Genomic DNA, 27,983 nt, shown 5'->3' on the forward strand with positions numbered 1-27,983 from the left:
TGTCACGTCGCCCAGCAACGGCGGCCATCATGGTTCTAAACAAAGGAAATCGATACTTTTTATTCTTCATGCTGGCTATAACTTTTCTTTTGTCTTATGTCAGAATGTATAAAAGTCAACACATGATCATATTTATAATTTTTTTCTCCCCTGGATACACTTTTATGCTCGTCGGAGACATATTTCATAAGGCCATCCGCCATTGTTCCGATAGTTTAGAGCCACTTACTAAGTTACTATGCGTCATTACGAGGGAAGTGACGTCATGACTGTTGAAGGCACAGGGAGATCACCAAAGTACCGTGGAATGGGCTGACTAAGACCAGCCCCCAAATCTACCCCCCCCCCCCCAACCATATGTACATCATTTGGTAGATTTCACTCTTCCCCATACTTTAGAATAAGAACATTGGACAGGTTATTTCAGTGTCAAGATATATCATATAAAGACCACTTCTTTATGAGACCCTTCGTCACAAAACGGTATCAAGTCGGGTTGGTTAAGATTTTGAAAATTGAATTATAGCCAGAAATATCAGACGTGTTGAGTTTGTATGTTTTATTGAGGAGAATGGACATCATATTTTAGGGTTATAATGCCAGCAATTTATATTTTTTGACCAGTTTAACATTTAATTCGGCTTTTCAGCATCTGGTTCGTTCCGACATGATACCGTTTTGAGACGATGGGTCACAAATCTACCCCCCTCCCCACCACCATATGTACATTATTTGGTAGATTTCACTCTTCCCCACACTTTAGAATAAGGACATTGGACAGGTTATTTCAGTGTCAAGATATATCATATAAAGACCACTTCTTTATGAGACCCTTCGTCACAAAACGGTATTAAGTCGGGTTGGTTAAGATTTTGAAAATTGAATTATAACCAGAAATATCAGACGTGTTGAGTTTGTATGTTTTATTGAGGAGAATGGACACCATATTTTAGGGTTATAATGCCAGCAATTTATATTTTTTGACCAGTTTAACATTTAATTCGGCTTTTCAGCATCTGGTTCGTTCCGACATGATACCGTTTTGAGACGATGGGTCACAAATCTACCCCCTCTCCACCACCATATGTACATTATTTGGTAGATTTCACTCTTCCCCACACTTTAGAATAAGGACATTGGACAGGTTATTTCAGTGTCAAGATATATCATATAAAGACCACTTCTATAATATCATATATCGTATGGCTATGTGGTCTTGTGGTATGACACTCGCTTTCGGATCGGAAGGTCCTGGGTTCGAGCCTCGTTCGGCGCATAGTTGAGTCCTTGGAAAAGACTCTTTACTCACAATTTCTTACCGTACTCAGGTGTAAAATGAGTACCTGGCCCTTAACAGCGTTTTCTCTGTCCGAAAAAAAAAATATAATATCGCATGACAGGCGTCATGTCCCGTCCTACATGTTAAGTGTTGCTGTTGACCAGGAACCACTTGCAAAGCGCTTTGAGCACGTTTAGTAGATGATTGCGCTATATAAAATCTCCTTTTTTATTTTATATATATCTTGACATTGAAATATCCTGTCCAATGTTGTTTTTCTTAAGCGTGGAGAAGAGTGAAATCTATCAAATGATGTTTAAAAAAAGAGCTTTATATAGCGTAATATCCACTAAATGTGCTCAAAGCGCTTTAAAAAAGGTCAATGGCCAACAGCAACATTTAACATGTAGGACGGGACATGCCGCCTATTAGGCGATATTACAGTTTTTCGGACAAAGACAACGCTGTTAACGGCCAGGTACTCATTTTATACCTTAGTACGGTGAGAGAATGTGAGTAAAGAGCCTTTTCCAAGGAGTCAACTATGCGCCGAGCGCGATATCGAACCCAGGACCTTCCGATCCGAAAGCGAGTGTCATACCACAAGAACACATAGCCGCACATATTACCACATTTGTTTAATGATTCTAGCTTGTCACCAAGTGCTTCCCGCTATGTTAAAATTAGACCCACTGACTAGGAATTTGAACATATTGCAGGACTGAATTTGTGAATGTCAACGCCAGTCCAACATTCTGACACCCAAAGAAGTGGAGATCTTTTACATTATGTTTTAAAAGTCACCGGTGAACTATTTTTGGTCAGTAAAAGGAGACAGATATTGAACTCTATTAACCCACTCAATCCTAGAGGTTTTTGCTACTTTTCAAAATTTGAAAAAAATTATTAAAAATGACTATGTACATTAACAACTACCATTAACATGCACATACTAAAAACAATAGCTTTTATACTACGCCAAAAATTTGTCTCATAAAAATGTAATCAATAGGCATGGGGTAAAAGTAACCCGGATATAGTCGGTGTCAGGGTTGAGTGAGTTAAAGGCACTTAATACAAGCAGCAGGTATGGTCTTTGCTTCGTACCCGTAGGTACCGAGTTTGGCTCACCGGCCGCTCTGTGTGGCTTTGAGCAAGTCACCTCAACCCAGCTCACGTTGCGGCGATGCAATGAGGCTGACGCCTGGGTTATTCCAGTCTTCCATTGGAACAAATCCTGAAGACACATTCCCCATTAGGGATGAATAAGGGGAATTTTATCTCTTGTTTAAAAATCTATTTTTTTTACTCGAAAAAAAAAGTTGAAGTGTCTACAACCATAGTTTAAGATCTTAAGCGTTTTACCTCCTTTTTTAATAAATAAAAATAAAATTCCTTTTATTCATCCCATGGGGGATTTTTTTCTCTAGCGTCTTTTCCAAGGGAAGACTGGAATAACCCAGGCTTCAGCCGTAGTGCAGCAGCCGCAGATTGAAGTAGGGCGAGGCGACTTGCTCAAGGCCACAAAGGCTGCACAGCAGCTGAAATCGGTACCTTTCGGATACGAAACTAAGACCGCGTACCGCTGAGCCACGCTGCCTCCACTTTTGCTCCCTAAATGGCTAGACATCATGATTTGAAATGCTTTGGAATATTAATAAAAAAAATTAGCTTTTATATAGCGAACTATCCACTAAACGTGCTCAGAGCACTTTACAAGGGGTCCCTGACCAACAGCAACATTTAACATGTAGGACGGGACATGACGTCTGTTAGGTAGGCACCTGGGTACGGTGAGAGAAAGTGACCAAAGAGTCTTTTCCAAGGACTCAACTATGCGCCGAGCGAGGCTCGAACCCACGACCACCCGGATCCGAATGCGAGTGTCAAACCACAAGACCACATAACCGTTATCTTAGGAATTAGATATTGACTGGTGAGTAAAATGAGAGAAAATAGACCCAGAAGAAAAATGAAATTTAGCCAAGCATGTTTTCCTTCTCCACAAATAATATCTGGGTTATTCATTGATCCTTATTAGTGACAAGTAAGAAGTCTGTAAGACTTAAATTGTTAAGAGTCGTACATTAATATTCCTAAGGATTTAAACTCGTAACCTTTTAATCTTAATCCATTATAAAGTAATATACAGGCTACTACAACATGGGTTAAAAAATTGTGAGAAGCATACATAATCGATTAACGATCAAATAAGTGATTATAAAGAGGAAATTTTAAAATTCATTTATTTGATTCCATATTATTCACTTTTTACTAATATTGAAACCTTTTACAATCAATAAAACCCCAGTTAATGTTTCAAGACAAAACCCAAAAGAAAATGAACAAAACATTAAAAGCAAATCTAAAAAAAAAAACAAAAATCAAACTGCATCTCCAACTAAAGCAAATTATTTTTCAAGAGCATGATGGGTTTGAAAAGAAAGCTAATTGTTTAAAAGAAGGCAGCGTTTCGTATTGAATTGAATATTGGGAATATCCAACGGTGAGATAAATTTTATTTCATCTACGTCTTTGGCGTTTTAAGTAAACGTCACATCAAGTATTTCTTAAGCTGTCAATGACTTTATCAATTATTGAGACCCTATTTATAACGATATTTTAGATGTGGAATGGGGTGACAAAACCCAGTTGGAGTGACCAAGACCAGGCCCCAAATGTGCCCCCCCCCCCTCAGATTAAAAATCATTAAACAAATAAGGTAAAATGTACATCGTTTGATAGATTTAAACCTTTCCCCACATTTTAGAAAAAGAACCTTGGACAAGTTATTTCAATGTCAAGATATACCATCTAATGATGGTCTTTAGGCGACGTGCACTTATATGCGGGTCTGATAACCCAAGTCCATATGGAGTCATTGTTGTAATGGAAATCTCAAAAAATGACGCAAACTATTGTCCATTGTTAAACATTTAAACTATGCCCATAAGTGAGTTCGGATGTCAGACCTGCATATATGTGCACGTCGTCTTTAGACCATTAAAACATCTTTACATGATTTATCTTGATATTGAAATGACATGTCTGACGTTCTAATTCTAAAGAGAGGGGAAGGGTGAAATCGATCAACCGATGCACAGGTTACCGTATTTGTTTAATAAATTTTAATTGGGGGGGGGGGTCATTTGGGGGTTGATCTTATTCACCCCAATTGGCCTTGGTCATCCCCTACGATTTCTTACGATTTTATGGCTACATGTTTATATCAAAATATATTATTGATAAACAAATTGTCTATGCGATCAATAATGAAAGTTTAGAAAGGTCAAATAACTACTACATTGCGACATCAATCAAAGCAATTCAAGAAGAAGGCAATAATGAAAAAGTCAAAAGCTGACATGGCGTATGAAAAGCATAAAAAGTAACAGAATACCAAGTAGAATTACACAGCACAACACTAAGAGATAATTTAAAGACAATTATTTAATGTTATGTTCCAGTTAAAGGTTAAGATAAGAATAATAATAATAATAATATTATGGTTAGATGCCCTTTACATTCTCCCACCTCCGCGCAACCAAAAATTAATATCGTGTGATTTTTCTACCTTTCAAATCTGAAGTATCTAGACGTCTAGCATAGAATGGGTTAACGGGGGAGAAACATTTTCGATTCATTGATCGTTGACAATTATTTCTAATGGTTTACTTAAAAATCAGATGCGCAACGTTTATTGGATAATATGCATATATTCTTTTATGGCACGGAAAGAATTGCATCATCCTGTAGAAATTTAAGATTTTCTTCTCTCTTTAAAAAATAAAAATTCATTCATTTTGGGTGGTGGGGGGTGGTGATGAGGTCACCCTTTAGCTTACCAGTCGGTTTGACCTCTGTCACTTTGTGAGCAGACGCAGACACAGCAGAGTTATCTGTCGTGGAAGTAGAAAGGTTGTGGCTCCTATCAGCGTTGGAGGCCGCCCTGGATCGGGCAGAGTTCTCGTTCCTACCGTCAGCATGGTTCAACATCAACATGGGTATGGCTTCTTCCCCGTTATGGCCTGCTTAGGGACGGGGAAGGGGGGTGGTGGGGTGTGAGGGTGTTTGGAATATTGTCGGGACAACGTGTATTTTTTGGAGTGAGGTGTTGCAAAGTATTGTGAAGATTTTAGTTATCGGAAAAAGTGTTTTGGTGGAGTGTCATGCGAGAAAGTGTTTACAATAGAATATAGTAAACATTGTTGGTAGATATGATAAAGGTGTTTGTTAGTTGTACGTGTGTACAGCGAGTGGACGATGGGGAGGAGAAGAAACATGAATTCAAGTTAAAGATAATGACAGGAAGATATAACTTTCATATTGAAGCAATTATGATTAAAATGATATTGACAATTGCATGATGGGTTGATGCATTGGACCTTTTGATGTTGGATTAAAAAAAAAAACAACAAGTAAGAATAATTAATAATTTCTGACAAATCATCACGTTCATGAATATTTGAGGGTTCTCAGATTAAAGTCACTAAGAAAGATAAAAGAAAACTTAAAGAAACTTTATGATGTCTATTTGAATTCTGGCTTGTACATTCCATGGATGACTGGTATTGGTATCAATCTGTGTCATCAAAGAATAAATCTGTATTATTCGTTCTAAATCCACCGACTTTTAGGTCATTGTTGGCTGCAGACTAAATCTACGTATATTTCTCCCTTGCATTAATTTGTGAAGTTTTAAATTACGTTATTTGTCTATCTAGACCTAGTGTTCTTTTAACTAAATGTTATATTTTGTATATTTTAGGTTCTAACGACAAAATGGGCTGACGACACGTTTTGTGATGGCCAAGTGCTTGAAACAAATTTGTAATTAAATTCATTAACTAACTCAATCCTAGAGAACTTTGCTACTTTTCATTATTGGAAAAAATGTATTAAAAATGAGCACGTTCACAGATAGTTTTATTCAACTACCATTAACATACAAATATTAAAAACACTAACTTTGATACGAGAACGCCTATAATTTGTCTCAGAAAAATGTAATTAATAGGCATGGGGTAAAAGTAATCCGGGTAAACTACGGATATAGTCGATGTTAGGGTTGAGTGAGATAAACATCTGATATTTATGAACATGTCATTAGCTAGATCTCACGTGATATTGTAATGATTATTCATGAGGTATTATTTGATTTAAATTTGATTTGATTACAATGTAAATCCTTGACCTTTAACCTATGAACTCGGAGACAAATTCGAAATACATTATCGACCCTTTCTCTTATAAGATTTTGATTTCAAATACGCTAAGGTTTTATTATATTTTTAACTATTCATACTGTCACTTATCAGCAGGACTTGATTTTCACTGTGTAACCCTACATATGGCCTTATTTATAAGAAAAAGTTTTGTTTTGATAATAAAAACAAAACAAAACAACAGTAACATTGATATAAGCTTGGCGCAATGTGATAGCATTGAGTGAACAGAACTAACAAATTAGGTCGTTGTGAAACGCATAGATTCTTTGTATTATTATTATTATTATTATTATTATTATTATTATTATTATTATTATTATTATTATTATTATTATATTATTATTACTATTATTATTATTATTATTACTCAAATGCTGCATGGTCTTATAATATAGAAAGAGGAATCTCTCCAGGATACATTCTGAAATCCAAGGATTCCACTCGTAGTTTGTCATAAAGTAGTAAGTATAGCCAAGACAAACAAACAAATAAAACAGATCATTAGTATTGGTAATAGAATGGTAAACACAACCTAGTTTCCGATAATTTTCAATCAATCAGAAAGCAAATGTTGAAGTTATTATAAAACAAAGGCGATGATAGCGATGGGTTAAACAAAAAGGCAAGTTTGTTCAAATTTTTCATAGTTGGTTCAACTTAAATCATTCGTGGCACACCTGGGTTAGGGCACACAAGAAGCAACTAAAAAGTTTCAAATAATTGATAAAAGGGCACGGTTTGACGACACAAGTTTCATGCTATAATCATCATTATAAATAACACAGTTACATATTGTTGTCATTGTTGTTCTTTTGTTATTATTACTATTGTCTTCCTCCTCCTCCTCCTCCTCCTCCTCCTCTTCCTCCTCCTCCTCCTCCTCCTCCTCCTCCTCCTCCTCCTTCTTCTTCTTCTTCTTCTTCTTCCTCCTCCTCCTCTTCCTCCTCTTCTTCTTCTTCATCCTCCTTCATGTCTTCCTCTTTCTTTTTCTTTATCGTTTTTAATGTAAACACCATCAATATTCTTTTTGAAAAGATAATATTGCAACATTTCCAACATTAAATCAATTCTATACTTTGATTTTGGGTGCATCAAAAAAAAAAAAAAAAAAAAAAAGAAATCAATAACATTTGATTTAATATATAAAATTTTGGTATTTCTTACAGTGAATGATATAATCAGTCGGATGGTGAAAAGGTTTGAACTGAGATATTGCCAAGTTTAGTTAGAAGTCAAATTTTATAAAAATGAGTTCTTGTCATTCATGACTAAATCAACCCATTTTGTACATCTTCGGGAAATATCAAAGCTTATTTTATTTTCACTTCTAAATATTTTTTACAGCTAGTCAAGTTGAAAAAGTATTAAATTTGAGAACCGTTGCTGGATACCTCTCCCATACATCTGATCATAACTTCATGAAAAATCACCCAATTTATTCCAAATAAAGATTAAAGTGCTCTAGGGAGCATAATATACTTTCAGAAAATGAAAAAAAAAATAAAATGCAAATCCAAAATGTTCACCTTCCGGTTGATTATGTCATGCACTGACACTTTCTTTGTTGTTGAAAATATATTGAGTTAAAATGTTAAAAAATGTGTGGAATAATCTTAAAAATGTGTGCCTGTGAGTAAAAAAAAAAACTTGATTGAAAATAAATCATCTCGTGAATGAAATATAAGAATAAACTAATTTGTAAATAAACACTCGTTGAGTTCATTGAAACAAGTGAAATGAACATATTTGATTTATCTCAGTAAAAAGTGATAAAATGTGCCAGTTGTCGGATGGGTTTGAAGTGAAAAAACTAAACTGATTGAAATTAAAAAAAAAACAAACTAATATCTTCAAAACTTGTGTGGAGCCAAAAACATTTTATGGATGAAATTGTGATTACACAGAAATACAAAGACGGGATGTGACAGTCAATGAACGTGATGGTAAAGGATGGTGGGAGAAATGAAATTACCAATAATGGTAATAGGTATAGATGACATCGTAATGAAAAGGCAACCCCAATGTTATCTCCATAATACACTATTTTGCATCGTATCGTTTTATAGTTAATCTATTTTTAAAAATAATTAAATTCTCCATGAAACGTTCATGTGTTGATATTGATAAACATTTACATTTTCGAGCACCGAGTGTCAAATCTTAATCTTATTTCTCAATATTGCGATGCACAATGGCTTATTTTGGTTTGAGATCTATTTATTTTTATAGTATTATGTTAGAATAAATAGGACAGGTCATGGAAGTCAATAAAAATTACCATTTTTGGGAGGTCTTCTCCATTTTTTGATAGCAAAACTAGCTGAGCGTTTTGGAAGTCAATGAAATAGTCGGTATAAACTTGTACTTCAATAATATTTTCAAAAATGATGAATATCAAAGAAGATAGATGCTTGGAGTAATTATTGTGAATTTCTTTCGTTTCTTTTATCAACTGAATCACAATTTTTAAAAAATGAAAACAAAGATGGCGTTAAAATAGGATTAATTTATGGAATCATCTACATGAAAACGAATCAATTCTTCGTTGTGTTTAAAAAAATAAACAAATATAATCAACTGTCCCAACCTTCACCAGCATGCACATTTTCAGGGCACCAAAGGTCATTAATAAACACAGCACTCCGTCAAAAGAAAGTTAAGAAGATATAGATATCACCATTCATAGTTAGAGCAAAATTTGTGTCAGCTTTGAATGATTCGCCAAGCTTTTACATTCTTATGTTTTGTTTGTTTTTAGGCGATTTAAGGCACTTGCAACACATTAAAGTCATATCAGCGCCAGTAAAAAGGAAGAAAATGGGAAATTAAAAAGTTCTAGAATTACAATTAAAGCACCCAGGAAAAGGTAAGACAAAGGGGAATTGGTTCAAATAGAGAACAGATGTAGATTCCAAGAGCAAACTATCAAAGTACTTAGTTTGAGATCACCTAAAAGTCTCATCCAGATACAAGTACAGGTCCCAACTAAGAGGGATACACTCAAATGTTTACAAATCATATAGAATATGTTTTACATTCTTAGAACAAGTTTTAAATCTTATGGTTTTTATCGACATTCCAAGAGTTGATTAAGCATTAAAATATCTTACTCAAAATAACACGGATATAATACTGATCATTGAAGTATTAAATGTAAAAACAAAATTCGGATTAAAGGAAGAGTCTATAAAGAAATAAAGATAAAAACCTACAATTGTGTTTTACTCTTAATTCACAAACTCAAACATTGTTTACAACTGTGCATTTATACTCTTATTAAAGCCTCAGGTTTGAGATTTTTTTGACAAGATCAGAGTAATTTTAATTGTTCAATATTTGAGGGACGAGTTTTCTGGCCAAATATCAAAAATCACTCGAAAATGATTTTGTGTGCAAGTAACTCATTCATCATCAATTATGGCTGTTAATGCAGGTTTGATTGTATAGTTTTGTGTTAGAGATATTAAAAATCTAGAAATATTGTATAGTTTTGTGTTAGAGATATTAAAAATCTAGAAATATTGTATAGTTTTGTGTTAGAGATATTAAAAATCTAGAAATAGTAAAGTCTCCTACACGTTTTTACTATATAAATATTTAAAAATACGTTTCAATGCTTTTCACATTATCAAACAACTGAAATAATATTATGGTTTGATTTACCCAAGGAAAATCTAACATAGGGAAGCACACTGCAGCTATGGATGATGATAACGGTAATCATGATGGTGATGATGATGATGATGACGATGATGATGATGATGATGCTGGTGATGGTGATGCAGATAATAATAACAATGAGTACAGTTCTGAAACAAAAAAATCATATTGTATTGGTGATAATACTAACAAAACAACAATACAATAATAATAATATTAATGATAATAATAATAACAATAATAATGTCGGTATTAAAATAAATTACAAAACAAATATTGAAAATCATAAGGAAAACTGACAATGCAATTAGTGTCGGCAGTTAAAAGGGCCAGGCTGGATTGTTAAGAGTGTAAGGAGGTAAAAGATGCTACAATACCTAACAGGACTCCAAAATTGTTATAATGGCCTGTAGAGAAGATGATCAAAATGAGACACGACCAAGAACAACAACACCATGGAAAACAATCATAACAACAATATCAAAGGGGAGACAATCGGAGCAATATTACATCTACTAACATTAAATTAGTTTAAAGTGTTTCATATATATTATATATATATATATATATATATATATATATATATATATATATATATATATATATATGTATATATATATAGCTATCTATCTATCTATCTATCTATATCTATTATTATTATATATATATATATATATATATATATATATATATATATATATACACACACACATGAGTGTAAATCTTAGTCTAACACTAAATCAGTTTGAGAAAATGTAATGGCATATTCTACATACCTATGTACTTAATATAAATATAAACATTTAAGACTCTTTTTCTTCACATGTACTGCTAAGGATATCACTATATCAGTAGAATAGAGTGATTATAGATTAGTATTGTCTTATGTAATTCTATTTGCAAATCTCTCTAAATTGCCGAGGGATTTTCTACATAAAAAAGATAATTATATGTCTAATTAAAATATCAAGCTTATGAAATATAATATACTTAATAACATCATAGCTTTTTTTTTTTTAAAGATTCTCTATTTGTTCCTCCCATTTCTATGTTAATGGCTTAGGATTAAATGACTAAAAACAAACAAGTGTAGATGCATGCTCTATCTAATATGATCTGGACACATTTTTGAAACATACAGCAAGATTTCGAGACAAATCACAGTCAAATAAAGGTAACTCCCTGAAGGGAATGTTTTCTCTTGTAGTAGTTGGGAAGATTATGCATAATTTCAAATTTGTCGTTCTAGTTATTATTCGTGTAAGGAAATACTTACCATAAAGGACATAAATATACACTTATTGATTAAAAGCCCAAGAGCTAAAGCTTCCCGTTAAAGCAATGTCACCCCACTTGGCGGTATTCCCAAAACACGCCTACCTTTTGTCTCGTAAACATTACGTTTTCAGCTCATTAAAATATTTGTGTAAAATCGTGTGACGTGTACACGACATTAAAAATAGCCCATCTCTCCTTCATTTGTGTAAAATGTTTTGACATGTACGCGACATTAGAAAAACCCCATCTCTCCTCCATTTGTGTAAAATTTGTGACGTGTACACGACATTAGAAAAACCCCATCTCTCCTCAAAAGTGGCAATGTCTATAAATAATTCAATGCCTTAAAATGCGTTTGAAAGAAATCCACTTATTTTCTTCTAAATGGCTGATAATGTAAGAGTTAATACTAGTTTTTAATACTAATATTTTACATAATAATTTCGGTGATTTTTGTGTACCTTTACGAGATAAAGCTCACATCGAGAGACATATTTAGTTGAATGACTTCACTCAGTTCCGCGTAACGGAAATATGGAATATTACAGAAGTTTTTCTTTCGTGTGTATGAATTTCACTCCATTAAACTTGAACGTTTAATCAGTGGAATATAAACATTCAATGCTTATTCAAAAAGTTGAAGAAATAATTAGTCCTTACATAAAAAAAATATAAACAAAACAAACAGACAAACAAACAAATAACGCACAAAATCTGGCATAATATGCCACATTGTTCTAAAGAATGCCTAAAATAGAAACACACATTCGAAAGCATGAATATTTAAAAAAATAAAAGATATTATAATTTTTCTTATAAGTAAGATTATCATTTTGACGAGGGGCATCGCAAAAGCCTAGGGGAAGAATATTTCTCTGTAATGATCATACTCATCACAAAATTGACCAAATATCACTTCCGACTAGAATGTCTGGTGGTATTTATATTCTCTAAAAAGTTTGCAGAATGTTCTATGCATAAAGGCAGGTAAGACAACGAGAGTCTGTGTAAATCAATTCTATGTAAAGTACTTTGGTTGTGATGCTTCGACAAACGGGCGTTGAATTGACAATTGTAAATAGATAGGAATTGTGTGGCAAAACATTCGCCAATTAAAAAATTGAAAGATTTCATTATATATATATATATATATATATATATATATATATATATATATATATATATATATATATATAAATAAATTTATGTATATAAATATAAGTATATATATATATACATATTAATTTATGTATATAAAGATATATATATATATATATATATATATATATATACATATATATATATATAGTTATATAAAACACACACATATAATATTTTATATATATATATATATATATATATAATATATATATATTATATTTCTCTGTTTGTCAATTATTAGTGTATATTAGAATATAGAAATAATACATTGCACCTACAGAAATAAATATATCAGTCAGCTACATTCAATATAATTATGCATTTTGATGACAAAAAGGTCAATGGGGATCGTGAAAGTGCTTTAAGATGAAATATTATTATCGCGAAGATTACGATCAGTAAACAAATCCACCCATTTTGGTTAAATATAGCACCCATAATAACATATACATTGAGAAGCATAAATTCACACATACTACATTGTAAACAAGCAGTATTGCAGTTTCCGTGTTTAGCTTGTTAACGGCGGCGAGACTATAATATAATTATATTGTCATAATCACACCAATAGCTTCAATTATATGTTTAGTTATAAACGCGACCATAACCGCAGACCTAGAGAGTTGGCAACAACGATAGAGCTCAAGCCTTCATAAAGCATGGGTTGAACCCGTATTGTTCGGACCCGAAAAAACGCGTTAAAATTCTGGTCAGAAAAATTGTCCTTATTTTATCGATTGACATTTTGTGTAGAACGAACTTTCTGGTGAACAATTTTTAAAATGTATTTCTTCAGAGCACAAGAGTATTGTAGCTTTTGCCAAAAAAAATTGGTAAAACAAGGTGGCAATTTAGAGTATAACTGCCCTCCTCCCTCCCACATACTGTGCAAAGCATATATACTATTTTAAAAAGACTTTGTGTTTGATTTAAAATCAATCTGCGTACGTTAGAAATGCACAGGAATTGTTAAGATTGGTTAGAGTTTAAGACAAGTAAGCGGAATGTTGAAATTGGTCGAAGTTTAGGACAAGTAAACAGAATCGTTGAAATTGGTCGAAGTTTAGGACAAGCAAGCGGGATGTTGAAATTGGAGTTTAGGACAAGTAAACAGAATCGTTGAAATTGGTCGGAATTTAAGGAAAATAATCAGAATCGTTGAAATTCGTCGGAGTTTAGGACAATAGGCAGCATTGTTGAAATAGGTCAGGGTTTAAGACGATTTGACTATATTGTTGAAATTGGTCGGAGTTAAAGACAAGAAGGCGGAGTTTTTGAATTTTGTCGGCGTGTAGGAAAAGTGAGCAGTATTGTTGAAATTTGTCGGAGTTAAGGATAAGTAGAAAATTCTGCATAATAAAAAGACGTTTTTCAAAAGTTTTCCCTTCATACTTTGATTCTATTAAATGAATAGGGTTTTCTCATCCTGTCATTGTTTTCTGACGAAATTCAAGAACCGTCACGAGGTGCAGAGTTTTCCTTTAACGAGGCGTCATGAGATACAGGATTTCACGTTAATGATTCGTCACGAGGTATAGGATTTTCCATTAAAGATGCGTCACGTGGTACAGGATTTTCTGTTAACAATGCTTTGTGAGTTACAGGGTTTTCGTTGACGATACGTCACGAGTACAGGATTTTCCGTTGACAATGCGTCACGAGGTACAGGGTTTCCCGTTAACGGTGCGTCACGAGGTAAAGGGTTTCCCGTTAACGGTGCGTCGCGAGGTACAGGGTTTCCCGTTAACGGTGCGTCACGAGGTACAGGGTTTCCCGTTAACGGTGCGTCGCGAGGTACAGGATTTTCACGTTGTTTTATTTATTTATTTTAAACTGGTAGTTAATCCTCGTTCTACCGACACGTGCGGTTTTCTTGCAAAATGAACGTAGTGTGAAGATGGCGACAATAGGAATAGAGATAGCGTGAATGATCTAATACTATCCGCCCTTTTCACAAATGTTAGGCTATTTGAAAGGCGGAACTTCCGTTATGAACTTCATCTGCGATAAGACTATTGAGTCAAGAGACTCCGCTGGAATTGGACACTTTTAAAAAGCAACATTATATAGCGCATTTCCATGAATTATGGATTATTTCATATCCGATGCGCTTCATAATGCTCCTTTATTATCATAACAGGCCATGATATGGAACAATATCATTATTATTTCCCAGAGTACAAGTCATTTGTTAGGCGTCCTTCTTTCACTAACACTCTTACGATATCTGACTGTGCTTATACTGCCGTACACAGGAAAACATGTATTTAAAAATTTTGGCAAGAAAACTCGAACCTCAAAAAGTCGATCGATTTAATTGACCCTCATCTTCCCAAACCTGGGACTTCCGTTAAATCTTCCGTGAAGGCCCAGGTTTGAAACTTGTTCCCAAAAATAATGGTTTATCTAATCAATCGATATATGAAGGACGGATTTTCTGGCCAAAATTTTAAAATATAAATACGTGGTATATATATATATATATATATATATATATATATATATATATATATATATATATATATATATATATATATATATATTAATTTGGAATGAAAAATAATATTTTTAAAAATCACGGCTGATAAGGTGAGATTGAATATGAGCCCAAAACCATTAAAAATTGAAAATTATGGAAGAATATCAAATGAAACAAATTAATTACAAAACAAATAAAAATGAAATTGAAAATCAGAATGAATGATCATCAATATTAAAACAAAACAAAACAAAACAAGAAAAACAAAACCCATTTTAAAGGAAAAGAAAAGGAATAGGGGAATTTTGTAACGTAAGGGGGTGAGCGCATTTTAAGACATACTTGCTTAATAAATCTCAAAGCAACGTTCGTTTTCATTAATATAAACTGTCTTCAGATCATGTCAAAAATTCATTGTTAGAGGTAAAACGTCTGTGCAAATGTTAAACCTTTCAATGATGTCAGTACAGAAGAAACGAAATTGCCGACACTAAGCCATTTGTTATTGTTTTTAGACAGCCAGTTTGGTGATATTAGTTCTCAAAAATTATATCAATCAGACTATAAACGTTCAAGGTGACACATAGTTTTGTGACGGTACGTTATATCTGGATGGCGGATGATGTGAGTATTTTACCTCAACCCATAGCATCAATTGCTTGGCGACCAAAGCAAGCGGCACACAACTGTCATTAGTGACACAGATAAGGAATACTATGGACCGTGCAATGTTTACATAAAGATCGAGTTAATCTTTTTGTGTGAATTTTGTTAGTTCTTAATTCCAACTCTTGTGCAACGAAATACCCTTGTCCCCAAAGAGTGTCACAAATAGTGAATTCTTAGTTATAACGATGTCACGTAACGTGAAATACCTTAGTCCCCGAGGAGTGTCACAAATAGTGAATTCTTAGTCATTTCGATGTCACGTAACGCGAAATTCCTCAGTCCCCGAAGAGTGTCACAAACAGTGGATCCTAAGTCATAACAATGTTGGATAATACGAAATGCACTTTAATTCAATCTCGATCCAGGCCCTGGCTAATAGGCGATAATAATCATTAATACAAAATAACCCCTTAATTCGGTTTTATTGTACAAATTGCATTTCTGCTTATACAATAGATATCAACTTATCCCTGGACATTTGCAACTATGCGTACCTCATTAATTTGAGCTCTAATATAGCTCAATACCATATAAATGTGCTCAACGTGCTTTACAAGAGGTCCCAAGCCAATAACAACACTTAACATGTAGGACGAGACACGTCAACCGTTACGCGATATTACATTTTCCCAGACAGATACAACGCTTTTAACGGCAAGGTACTCATTTTACAACTGAGTACGGTGAGAGAATGTGAATGTTTAATTAAAAAATAAATTAATTAAATGCGGTCTATTTGTAATTTTTAATATTTGGATTTGGCAATTACTATTGTAGTATAGACCCTGGAGTTTTAATTTCCTCTATTGCCTATTTGAATCATAAGATTATACTTTAGATTCGCCTATTTTATATGTAATTATTTTGTTCGTTATGCCTATTCATATTGTTTAAATTAAAATAGATATATAATAGCTATCATTACAGGGGCATTCCCGTTCGACACGTTAAGTTTTGCTGTTGGCTTGGAACCTCTTATAAAGCCCTTTGATCACAATCAAAGGACACACACACACACACACACACACACACACACACACACCACATATATATATATATATATATATATATATATATATAATATATATATACAAATAATATACAAGAAAATTCTGAACACTTTGATAATGGAACCATTCATGAGCCAATTTCAAATTCATTAAATGTCCGAAAAACCGTTGAATCCTAGATTGTAAATGAACATTAAATAAAAATATCCTAAATAAATATGAAAATGTCGTATATTAAAGTTGTAAATGACCAAATACTCACAATTACTTCTTATTACCCAATACTTTATTTTTACTATTGTCTTATCACTTCCACTAATTGTAAAGGGATTTATTTGTATCGAGATTGAATCAAGCAGGTGATTAACCCACAAAAACGGCCCATTTTTTATTTATCAAAAAATGATTTCACACGTCTTTATACCAACATCGCTATGTAAAAAAAAAAATATGCTGTGCGCTCTGACAACAAAGAGTTGTGATTTTTCATGTTTTCATTTCGCTGTTAGTGACAATTCTTATCGAGAAATAAAAACAGCTATAGCTGAACATGGCCGTTGCAATCATTTAGTTATACTTGTTCCCCCAATTAAGGGCGGTAAGCGTTTTTATTACATTTTTATTATCATCTTTAAACGATCTCCTTTTTATTACATGTTAAAACAAAAATGTAAGAGTTAAAAATCTTGGGTCCGTCCTTATGTAGAGTGCCCAAACCTTGTCATTTATATACTAGCCTAGTAAAAAGACTTTCTAGTCATAATCTTGAGCGAAGAAAGTCATTAAAAAATCCGTTCTTATAAACGTTTTTTAAAAAAGTTTCTGACTCCGTCGGCTTTAGCCCCAGGACTGGGCAAGGTTGGGAGATTGACTGAATCGATTATTTTGTGCTGGTAAGACATCAGTCTTCATAATTTTCCAACGCAAAAGACTTGATTAGCACTACTTCCGGTTTCCAATTGCTCTTTATTTATTTATATTTATTATATTTCTTATTTATTATATTACTGTGAAATGATGTAGTTCTTCCCAAACAAGTGACTAAGTCCTAAGGAGCCGTGATTTTCGTCCCCGACTTTCTTGATCAGCTCTCATGAGACGCAAATGTTTGAAGGCCTTGACTAAAGTCACCAAGTCCTTATTCCTCTGACATGAAATGTGCTATGGAAGACCTGCCTAATATTCTGAAAAGTTCGTAGAATTGCGACATTTTGGCTCCAATTTTAGAACTACATGAGCATCTGTAAGTCGTTAAAACTTATTAAAAATGAAAGTTGATGCCAGACTACATACTTTTATGGATTTGAAGTGTTATTTAATCCTTTTTTGAGGTTCAATTGTAGAATTTTAAAGTTAACTAAAGTGACTACAATTTTTGTCTCTTAAAATTACCATTCTTCATATTTTCATATAGGCAGGTCTGGGCTATAGTGTGGTGCTATTTTAAGGATTTTTCAAGTTCAAGAAATCTCTTCCCCACAGGACAAGGCAAGGCTTGATAGAAATACTTGTATAAATTGATGACTCGATTTTTTTGTTCTACAAATGACAATAGGGTTCAACAGTCGTGACGTCACTTCCCTCGTAATGTAACATAGTAACTGGTTCTAAACTATCGGAACAATGGCGGACGCCCTTATGAAATACTTCTCCGACGAGCATAAAAGAGTATCCAGAGGAGAAAAACATTATAAATCTGATCATGTTTTGACTTTTATACATTCTGATAACATGACACGTGAAAACGTTCTAGCCAGCATGAAGGATGAAAAGTAGAGAATTTCTTTGTTTAGAACCAATGTGCTCGTTGCTGGGCGGACGTGACATCAGACTATTGAATCCTATTGTAGTCACAACTCTTTGTTGGAATTTTTTAAAAATGCACACCGTCCGCTTTTCAGATAGACGTCAAAATTTTAAGACAACTTAACAGAAACTTGGACACGTCTGATATTGTCAAAATTTGGAGATTTTGTTTCATCTTGCATACATTATTCACTTCAACTCGCCAAATTAGTAAATCAGGAAAAAATACACAAAATAAAATACACAAAACACCCCTCCACCTTAATTTCCAATCACCACAGAAATAAATAACAATGTGAAATGGAAGTAAGCTTCAATTTAATAAAAAAAAAAAAACAAACAAAAACAAAACCCCGAATAATGTAGACCTTTCGGATTTTCCCTTTATCTACAAAACAGGATGAACGAAACACTAATGAATGACGAGATAATTTCATTCGTCTGTAGTGTTTCATTCATCCTGTTTTGTTATTTATTAGAGCTTCGAGCAGCAACAATTCCAATCACCACACAAAGAAACCACAATGGCCCCGCGTTCAAATAAAAATTCGAAAAGAATCATAATCATCGTCTAAAATAAATAAATAAATAAATAAATAAATAAATAAATAAATAAATAAATAAATAAATAGAACCAGACAGGACCGAGTGACCAGCCAGATAGATCACACAAAGTCACGTGGTTTTTGATTTAAGGACTTACTACGGAAGGGCATCAGTTCCTGGAGGGCACCGCCGTGAGCTGGAGACATAGCATTTAATGGCATCAATAATGACGTCATGGTGACCACAACGTAATGGTTATCAAAGCTAAAACACATTAAGTGCATGTACGTCGATTGGAAAAAAAAATAATGGCACGATTAACTTCTCAGTTTGGTGTTTTGTGTTGATGGCTGCTCTGACGAATTATACCGAAAACAGTTTCCATGAAACTCACTAAAGAGCCATAACCGACGTTTACTTATATGCAGATCTGATAACCCAAGTGATTATGGGCTCATTGTTGTTATGGGAGTATTCTCAAATCAACGCAAAATATTGTCCATTACAACAATGTTAAATCAAGCCCATAATACTTGCCGTCAGTCATCAGACCTACAAATATGTGTACGTATAATATGTTGCGTTTGTCGTGAGTATTGACGCTGCAACAGTATGGATTGGATCGATTGGATTGTAACATTAAAGCACAACACACGGATTTCTGTTTTCTTACACGGAAAGGGATTCGGTAAAATATTAAGCAATTGTTAAATTATCTTTATCTGTTATCCATTTTTATTTTTAAAAACCCACAAAAACATAGACGGTCTCTATCTGATTCTGACTGGGTCAGTCAGTGATTTGAAGAATAGAACTTGGATTTGCAGTTACGTTTACCCATTCTTACAAAACACCAAACTGTCCTATTTATCTTTAGATTGAAAAAGAAAAATGTACTAATATTTAAATTCTGAAGGATTTTAAGCTGAACACAGAAGGTGCCATAGTAATGACGTCACTATGACGGAAAACAACACACAACAATGTGTGAGGGGAAACGATAACAACACACCAGTTTTAAACACACTTTAACCTGCATAGCGTGTAGTAAAACTGACACATGATGGCAGTCAGGGACAGGTAAAGACAAACAACAACGACGACAACGACAACAACATTAAAAACAGCTACAACAACAACAACAACAACAACAACAATAACAACAACAACATAGTGTGGTGCTATTTTAAGGATTTTTCAAGTTCAAGAAATCTCTTCCCCACAGGACAAGGCAAACAAAGAGACAAGAATAACATTAACAACAACAACAACAACAGCTGAAAGAGAATTAGACAACTACAATAACAGCAACAACAAAAATACAAATATTAACAATTACAATATCAGAAATTAAAGCTGTAACATCAACCTCAATGATAATAATAACACTAACTAGAATCATAACAATATATATAGATATTATATATATATATATATATATATATATATATATATATATATATATATATATATATATATATATATATACATACATACATACATACATATGATATATATTATTTTAATATTTACTACAATGTTGGAGTCAGTCTACATCGATGTTTCAGGCCTTTTCAGCCACCATCAGGACTGTGTGTTACATGAGTTTGGTTTGTTGTCTGTTGTTGTTGTTTGTTGAAGTGGTTCCGGTTTGTAGTTGATTACTAATCAACTACAAACGGGAACCACTTCAACAAACAACAACAAACACAGTCCTGACGATGGCTGAAAAGGTTTGAAACATCGATGTAGACTGACTCCAACATTGTGGTAAATCTTAAAATAATAATTCGCTCCATTGGTACATGTCGAGCACAATTCGTACCATAATTTGTATCCAACACGATTCAATATATATATTGTATAACAATAAATATGACAGTGTCTATCAAAAGACTTAGACGAAAACAAAAACAATAACAGTAACGAAAACAAAAACAATGATAACTATAAAAAGATAAACTGAAATTCTGGTTCTTTCTCCATATTGATACACATACTAGTTTATCTCATAACAAATTCATGACAAAACACCAAAAAACAAAAACAAAAACAGAAACATCTACAGAAAGAAAAATAAATGGCGACAACAACAACAAATAACAACAACAACAACTACAACAACAACGAAGCAACAAAAACGTTTGATTGTACGAGTAAATAGGAAATGACAATATGAGATAATATATCTTAGGCGTTTAATGTTATCTTTGCTAATGTTCTATGACCGTAAACCGAAGTGAACAAATGAATAAATAAAAGCTAAATAAATAAATAAATAAATAAATAAATAAATAAATAAATAAATAAATAAATGGATAGATAAATTAAAACCACCTTAAATAATGTTAGATATATAGATTAAGCGAAAAAAACAACAACCCCGATTTGACTTCAGGCTGTCGACACTGCGGATATCATTAAACGTTTGGGTATTACCCGGATTTCTTTCTAAATTCTTTTTTAAATTATATTTATCCGATTATTACTACAGGTCTAATCGTTTTCAGTATTGATGGGCGGATACCCGCCAATCCAAGAATGGATATGGGTACCCGGGTATCTATTCGCGGGTAATAGTACCCGCAATTAATTTTCATATTTTATTGAAATTGCATATATATATATATTTATTTCACAACGGGAAAAGTATTGTTCTTCCCCGAAAAAGAGAGAAAAAAGAAATCCCAACCACAAACTGCAGTGGTTGTGTGTGTGTGTGCATGTGTGGGTGGGGTATGGGGGTGGGAGTGGTGACAGAGGTGAGTTTACCCCCTCTTTGATTTGTGCATGACAAAATAAAAAATAGAAATATGATAATACCAGTGTTATTATTGACTATAAAAACGTGTAGAAAAGAACGGTAACTATTCTCCCAGTCTCGTAGCAAAATGTAATCATTCAGAAATAAAGGAGATATTATAATAATTAATGTAATCGATATGGGAAAATTGTAAGTGGGATCTTGAATGCGAAAGTGCCAGAAAATAAACAGATGTTTTAAAAACGTATTTTTTAAAATCAAAATTAAATATTTATTTTAGAAAAGTGGGATTGACTTTAAAGAGAGGAAGAAAAAAAGATGTTGAATAAAATGTAAAAGGGTAATTGCTATCACGTCCCTCCAATCCGAACACCTCCGTCCCTAGCGTGCAAATAAAGAAGGAAAAACAATCAGTCCCCAGGCAACCTATCCGGATAATGGGGAAATTCGGATTGTGGAGTTTCGGATTAAAGAGACGCGACTGTACCTTTAATGGAAAGAAGTTTTCATATTGAGAAGACGAGATTGATGTGTAAATGGGATCGCAAAGGATTAATAACTCTAGATGACTCCGATAAACGATGTGGTGAGGAAGGTAAAAAGTGATGAACAAAAAATGAATATATTTAGCTTCGAAAAAGAACTAAAAGCAAATACGGAACGTTTCGGACTCAAAACCCTATTCAGACAATAAAGAAGTAGTAAAAAAATTATTCATATACTTAAATTCCAGATTGAAGGTGTAAATACTTTTCAGCAATAACAAGTATCTGGAATTTTGCTCTTTTTTTTTCAAAGCTGTTATAGCAATTTGTGTTCATTACTTTTTACTGTTCACAGCTTCTAACAGCATAGTATTCTTTTGACGAGTGTCGAGGAAGGAAAAGGGTTAAATTCATAGGAAACCAAGAAGAATGAATGTTGGACGAAATAGGGAGACAGTGAAAATGGAAAGTAAGGCTTCACGCTCTAAGAGGTGGATATGGGTTGTAGAGAGATAAACTCATAAAGACGCAAGACGTTTTATTGTTCTGCCTTTTATAGAAGAACACAGTATGTGCTATTTGGTTACCATTGCATATACTGTGTTTTTAAAACAACGGCAGTGTTGGAAGAAGAAGAAAGATGGTGAAAAGGAAATGTAAGGCTTAGAGATTCAAAGTGGGACATGGCCTGTAGGGGTTAATTCATTGCAGAGCAAAGTTTTAATTCTGGAAGAATGTGGAAGAATGCAGTGGAACTTATTATGCAGTACAATTTATAATTTTGAAAAGAAAGGAAAAGTGGTAGATTGATCTAGAAGTGCAAATAGGGTGTGAAGGAAATATATTGAAGGTGGTTAAAAAAAAGAAAGATGTATTTCGAAATACAGGATCAAATGAGTTTATATCTATATATGCATAATAATTCTCTCTTTCAGTGGAAAGTACTTTACGATATAGATATAACGAATTTGACTTCATTCGGGCCTTTGTTATTGCTTTTTGCCATCCGCGTTTATGAGTAATTCTCATACTGTATTAACCAGACTATAAAAGTTCATGGTTACACAGAGTTTTGTGTGTTGGTCCGTTATACTTCCGGATGGCAATGTTGTCAGCTTTTTAGCCAAGCACATACTAGATATATAATTGTAAAAATCCGAGTTGAATTGTAGTTTTACGATACAGAGACCGGGATAAACTTTCGTTCCACGGGCCTTATGATTTTATAAACTCATGCTTTATAATACAATTTTCTCATTCCGATTTTAAAGCGCTTTGAGCCACTTGTTACGGAGTGAAGAGCTTTATAAATGCGATTTATTAGTTACTGTTACTCAAGGAAGATGAAGTCAGTTCTACAATTAATTATCAAAGAAACTCGATCTCCCATGATATTGCACACTCATTGCGATAAAACTTATCAATTGATTATCTTTTTTTGTCTCCAGCAGTGATTAGGTGACTGAGTTTTAAAAATGAGCTTTGATATAATATATATATATATATAATATATATATATATATATAATATAATATATATATATATATATATATAAAGAGAGAGAGAGAGAGAGAGAGAGAGAGAGAGAGAGAGAGAGAGAGAGAGAGAGAGAGAGAGTAATAATCGCTCAAAGCGCTTTACAGTGGGTATCAGTCAACAACAACACTCAACATATAGGAAGAGACAGCAGGCCTGTAAGGCGCTGTATAATTCTTTTACAACATTAATGTTATTGGCTGTAGCCAAGAATTCAACCACATCGGAGTCGAATGGGGGTGGGAGGGGGGGGGGTTATGCGAGTAGAATGCCTTATCAATGGACAAAATGATGCTTGACCATCGACCCCCTAGTCTAAGTAATGTATAGAATTCTGATTTTCTATTTTTGCTTTATAATGAGATTACAGAATTCACAAGTTTAGGAATAAAGGTCTTGACATAAAGTGGAGGATAGAAAGTTTAAAAGTGTTATAGTAAAAAAGGTTCAAAATGTGTGGGATTAAAAAAAGGGAATATTTCAGGTGTGGTAAGAAAAAGTTGCACACTCCAATAGATCCACACTTCAAAAGTTGCACACTTCAAAAGTTGCACACTCCAATAGTTGCACGTTTCAAAAGTTGCACAGTTTAAGAGTTGCACACTCTAATAGTTGCACACTCCGAAAATTGCACACTCCAAGAGTTGCACACTTCAAAAGTTGCACACTCCAAGAGTTGCACACTCCAATAGTTGAACACTCTTAAAGTTACGCAGCAAACTATTAGGGTTGGTCTTAGTACACTTTCTTTTCTTTCAAGGTGCATACTCGTGTTTTGTTTGTTAGAAAAGTGGAAAAATAATGAATGATTATAAAATAAGTTTGATGGTGCATCTTTGCAATAGAAAGTCGTGCTCCACGTTGCATGATATTTTCAAAGACCACGAAATCGACTCTTGTATCAATCTGTTGATTTGTGCGGCTATGTGGTCTTATGGTATGACACTCGCTTTCGGATCGGAAGGTCCTGGGTTCGAGCCTCGCTCGGCGCATAGTTGAGTCCTTGGAAAAGGCTCTTTACTCACATTCTCTTACCGTAATCAGGTCTTAGAAATGAGTACCTGGATGTCAACAGCGTTGTCTCTGTCAAAAAAAATTGTAATATCGCCTAAACAGGCGTCATATCTCGTTCTACATGTTACTTATTGCTGGTGGTCAATGACCCTTTGGAAAGCGCTTTGAGCACGCTTAGTGGATATTGCTCTGTATAAAAGCTCACTTTAAATTTAATTCACTTTGCTTGAGAAAGAAAAGAATGACGTACATAGTTTTTATATTTTGTCATCGGCAGTATTATATATATATATGTATATATTGGACGTCAATAGACGTCGTTGGATCAAGCCTGGCGTGTAAGAAGATATAACTCAGAATGCAAATGTGGTTGAAGATAGAGGGTGTGGGTAAAAACCAAAATATTGATAAAGCTTATACCTTGTCTGTTTGGGAAGGCCACTAGGAAACAATCAGAAAATATTACAATGATTAATACAAATAATAATATATATCACTTGTATTGAGCATAACCATGACTAGGTCATACTCTATGCGCATCTATGCGATTAGACATAGAAAACGATGTAAGTGAAATGTAAATATTATTATATGGCTTAAAATTTCAACCGGTATGCTTAGTGCGCCTAAGAATGCTGTAACAATTTAGCCAATTGGTGACACGATAGAGGGAGGGAGAGAGAGAGAGAGAGAGAGAGAGAGAGAGAGAGAGAGAGAGAGAGAGAGAGAGAGATGATATGATAATATGAATTTTACTTTGTCAAATTACCGTCATGGATTGAAGTATTTTTTGTTGATTCTAAAAAAAAACGCCCGTAAAGAAGAAAGAAAAGCTCAATAACTGGTCGAAGGTAAAAGGATAATAAAGTTTTGTCTGTTTGTCTGTCTGCCTCTCTCCATCCCCCCTCTCTTTCTCTCTCTCACACACTCTCACTCTTTCTTTCTTTCTCTCTATTTCTCTTTCTCTCTCGTGCAGTTTCTCTTTCTCTCTCATGCAGGTTCTTTTTCTATCTTTCTTTCTACCTTTCTTCCCTCCTCTCTCTCTCTCTCTCTCTCTCTCTCTCTCTCTCTCTCTCTCTCTCTCTCAGTGTATATCAGCATCAGTAAAATTTGAATTATCGAAATAAATCGTCAAGTAAATAATAAATATATAAATCTTTTTTTTAACAAAAGGCAAGATACTAAAATTAAAAAAAAAAAGAAAAATGAAAATATCCCCCCCCCCAAAACCAAAAGCCAATACAAAACAATCAGGAAATGAATGTATCAACGATATGAGGACAATGCCGTTGTGCTCTGTTAAAAACACGTATTTAACATCTTGGCCAGTAAACTCGACCTTCGAATATCGATCGATGTAAATGTCTTGCCAAAAAACGCTCAAACCTGGTTTGATTAGTTTTTGTCAAGATGAGGGTCATTTAAATCGATATATATTTGAAGGACGAGTTTTCTGGCCAAATTTTTAAATAAGTATTTTTCCAGAGTAGGCAAAATGTGCCTGATATCTTCCTATTTGATGGTAATTGATAAATTCCCAAACGAATTTATAAATTCCTCATCGCTCTTCGGGCAATGCAAGCCAGGTATTTTTGGTTATCTGGGCCATAAATATATCATCCGCCAAGACATAACATTGTTAATACATTTAATACAAAAATGTGCTTATAAATCTGGAATTCTTTGGCAACAATTTAGACAAAAATTACAACGTGGAATGTTTCTTCTCCATTTAGACAGGTCTCAATAACGCAACTGGGGGTCCCGATAGCTCAGTTGGTAGAGCAGAGTTGAGTCCGTTAACAGCGATGTCTCTTTCGGAAAAAAATGTTACAGGCGTCATGACTTGTCCTATATGTTAAAAGTAGCTGTTGGCCAGGGTCGCGTTGTATCTGAAGTGAATACTTCCTTCTCTGTTTAAACACAAAATATTCGATTATTTGATTATCCCAAATGTACCTCGGCTATCAGGCACATATTGGAAGCGTAGTCATCTAGATGGACAATCTGTCAACAATTATCATTTTATCGGTATTTTGGTTTTCCGCGTTCATAAATAAAATAAAAAGATGGACACGAAAAGGCAAGAGGAAAAAGTGTTGAACGGGATTATTTATAGATACATCTCTTTATGACTCTAGACACTGTTTTTTCCAATAGGAAAGAAAAGTGTGATGCCAAAAAACAAAACAAAACAACAACTGGATCCTATCTCACTGGAAGTGTAAAACTACTCTTCCGGAGGACTGAATGCAAACCTTGTGTAATTAATCTTCTGGTTTCAGTGATGCATCTTACTTTCCAGTTAAAAATATATGCTGGTCGTCAACAACGACCATATATCCTCGCTCTGTTACGTTCCGTAATCCTAACAATCTGTCTATACATCCTGCTACATACATAATTATGCACATTATGATTCAATAAGTAAAGTATTCATTATTTGTCCTCAGAAGAACTGGTTGCATTCACACTTACCAGGATTTAGAAACCAGAAAAGTCGAAGGTGTAACGTCACGACCCCCCCCCCCCCCCCCACCTATTTTCTGTGTTAAATTGTGAGTTGCGCTCATACTATGAAGGGCTGATTGGTTCATGTAACAGGCATGTTCTGAGGAAAGCTATGGCCTAATGTGATACGCAAGGACCAAGTGGATAAGTAGATAAGTAAGGAAATATGATGAAGAGGAAAATAATATATGATGTCAGTGTCTATATCTTTGACAACGAATTACACTTAAACACACACGTATACACAAACAAATAAATAAACAGGATCATTTACTCAATTCTTAGCCACAAATAGTTTTTCATTTTCACTTTCCTTTGAGCTTCAACTAATTCTTTCACTCTAATCAAACACACACACACACACACACACATCCGTTATAACATAAACACATAAAACACATACACACAAAATAACTCTAATACATTATTATTATTATTATTATTATTATTATTATTATTATTATTATTATTATTATTATTATTATTATTATTATAGTTATGCCCTTTAAGAATATGTTAATGAATATATGACTTGTGGAAAGAACATTTTTTAGGCG

At 33.7% G+C, this 27,983-nt stretch overlaps 1 protein-coding gene across 3 annotated transcripts in view; it reads right to left on the minus strand.

Moving 5' to 3' along the window:
- LOC144957371 (potassium voltage-gated channel protein Shaw-like) overlaps positions 1-27,983 on the minus strand; it is a 295,525-nt gene that overhangs the window by 1,939 nt on the left and 265,603 nt on the right. For 2 of the 3 annotated variants that reach the window (XM_078888582.1, XM_078888581.1), the window contains 3 exons: positions 19,274-19,312; positions 10,545-10,574; positions 5,125-5,310 (listed from right to left, as the gene is read on the minus strand). In XM_078888582.1, coding sequence (XP_078744708.1) covers positions 5,125-5,310; positions 10,545-10,574; positions 19,274-19,312 — 255 coding nt within the window. The remainder of the gene's footprint in view (positions 1-5,124; positions 5,311-10,544; positions 10,575-19,273; positions 19,313-27,983) is intronic. The other variant, XM_078888583.1, reaches the window with a different exon arrangement.

The sequence above is a fragment of the Berghia stephanieae genome, chromosome 11, assembly GCF_034508935.2.
Source record: "Berghia stephanieae isolate SIO BIC M18660-M18661 chromosome 11, UCSD_Bste_1.3, whole genome shotgun sequence".
NCBI classification, from domain to species: Eukaryota; Metazoa; Mollusca; class Gastropoda; order Nudibranchia; family Aeolidiidae; genus Berghia; species Berghia stephanieae.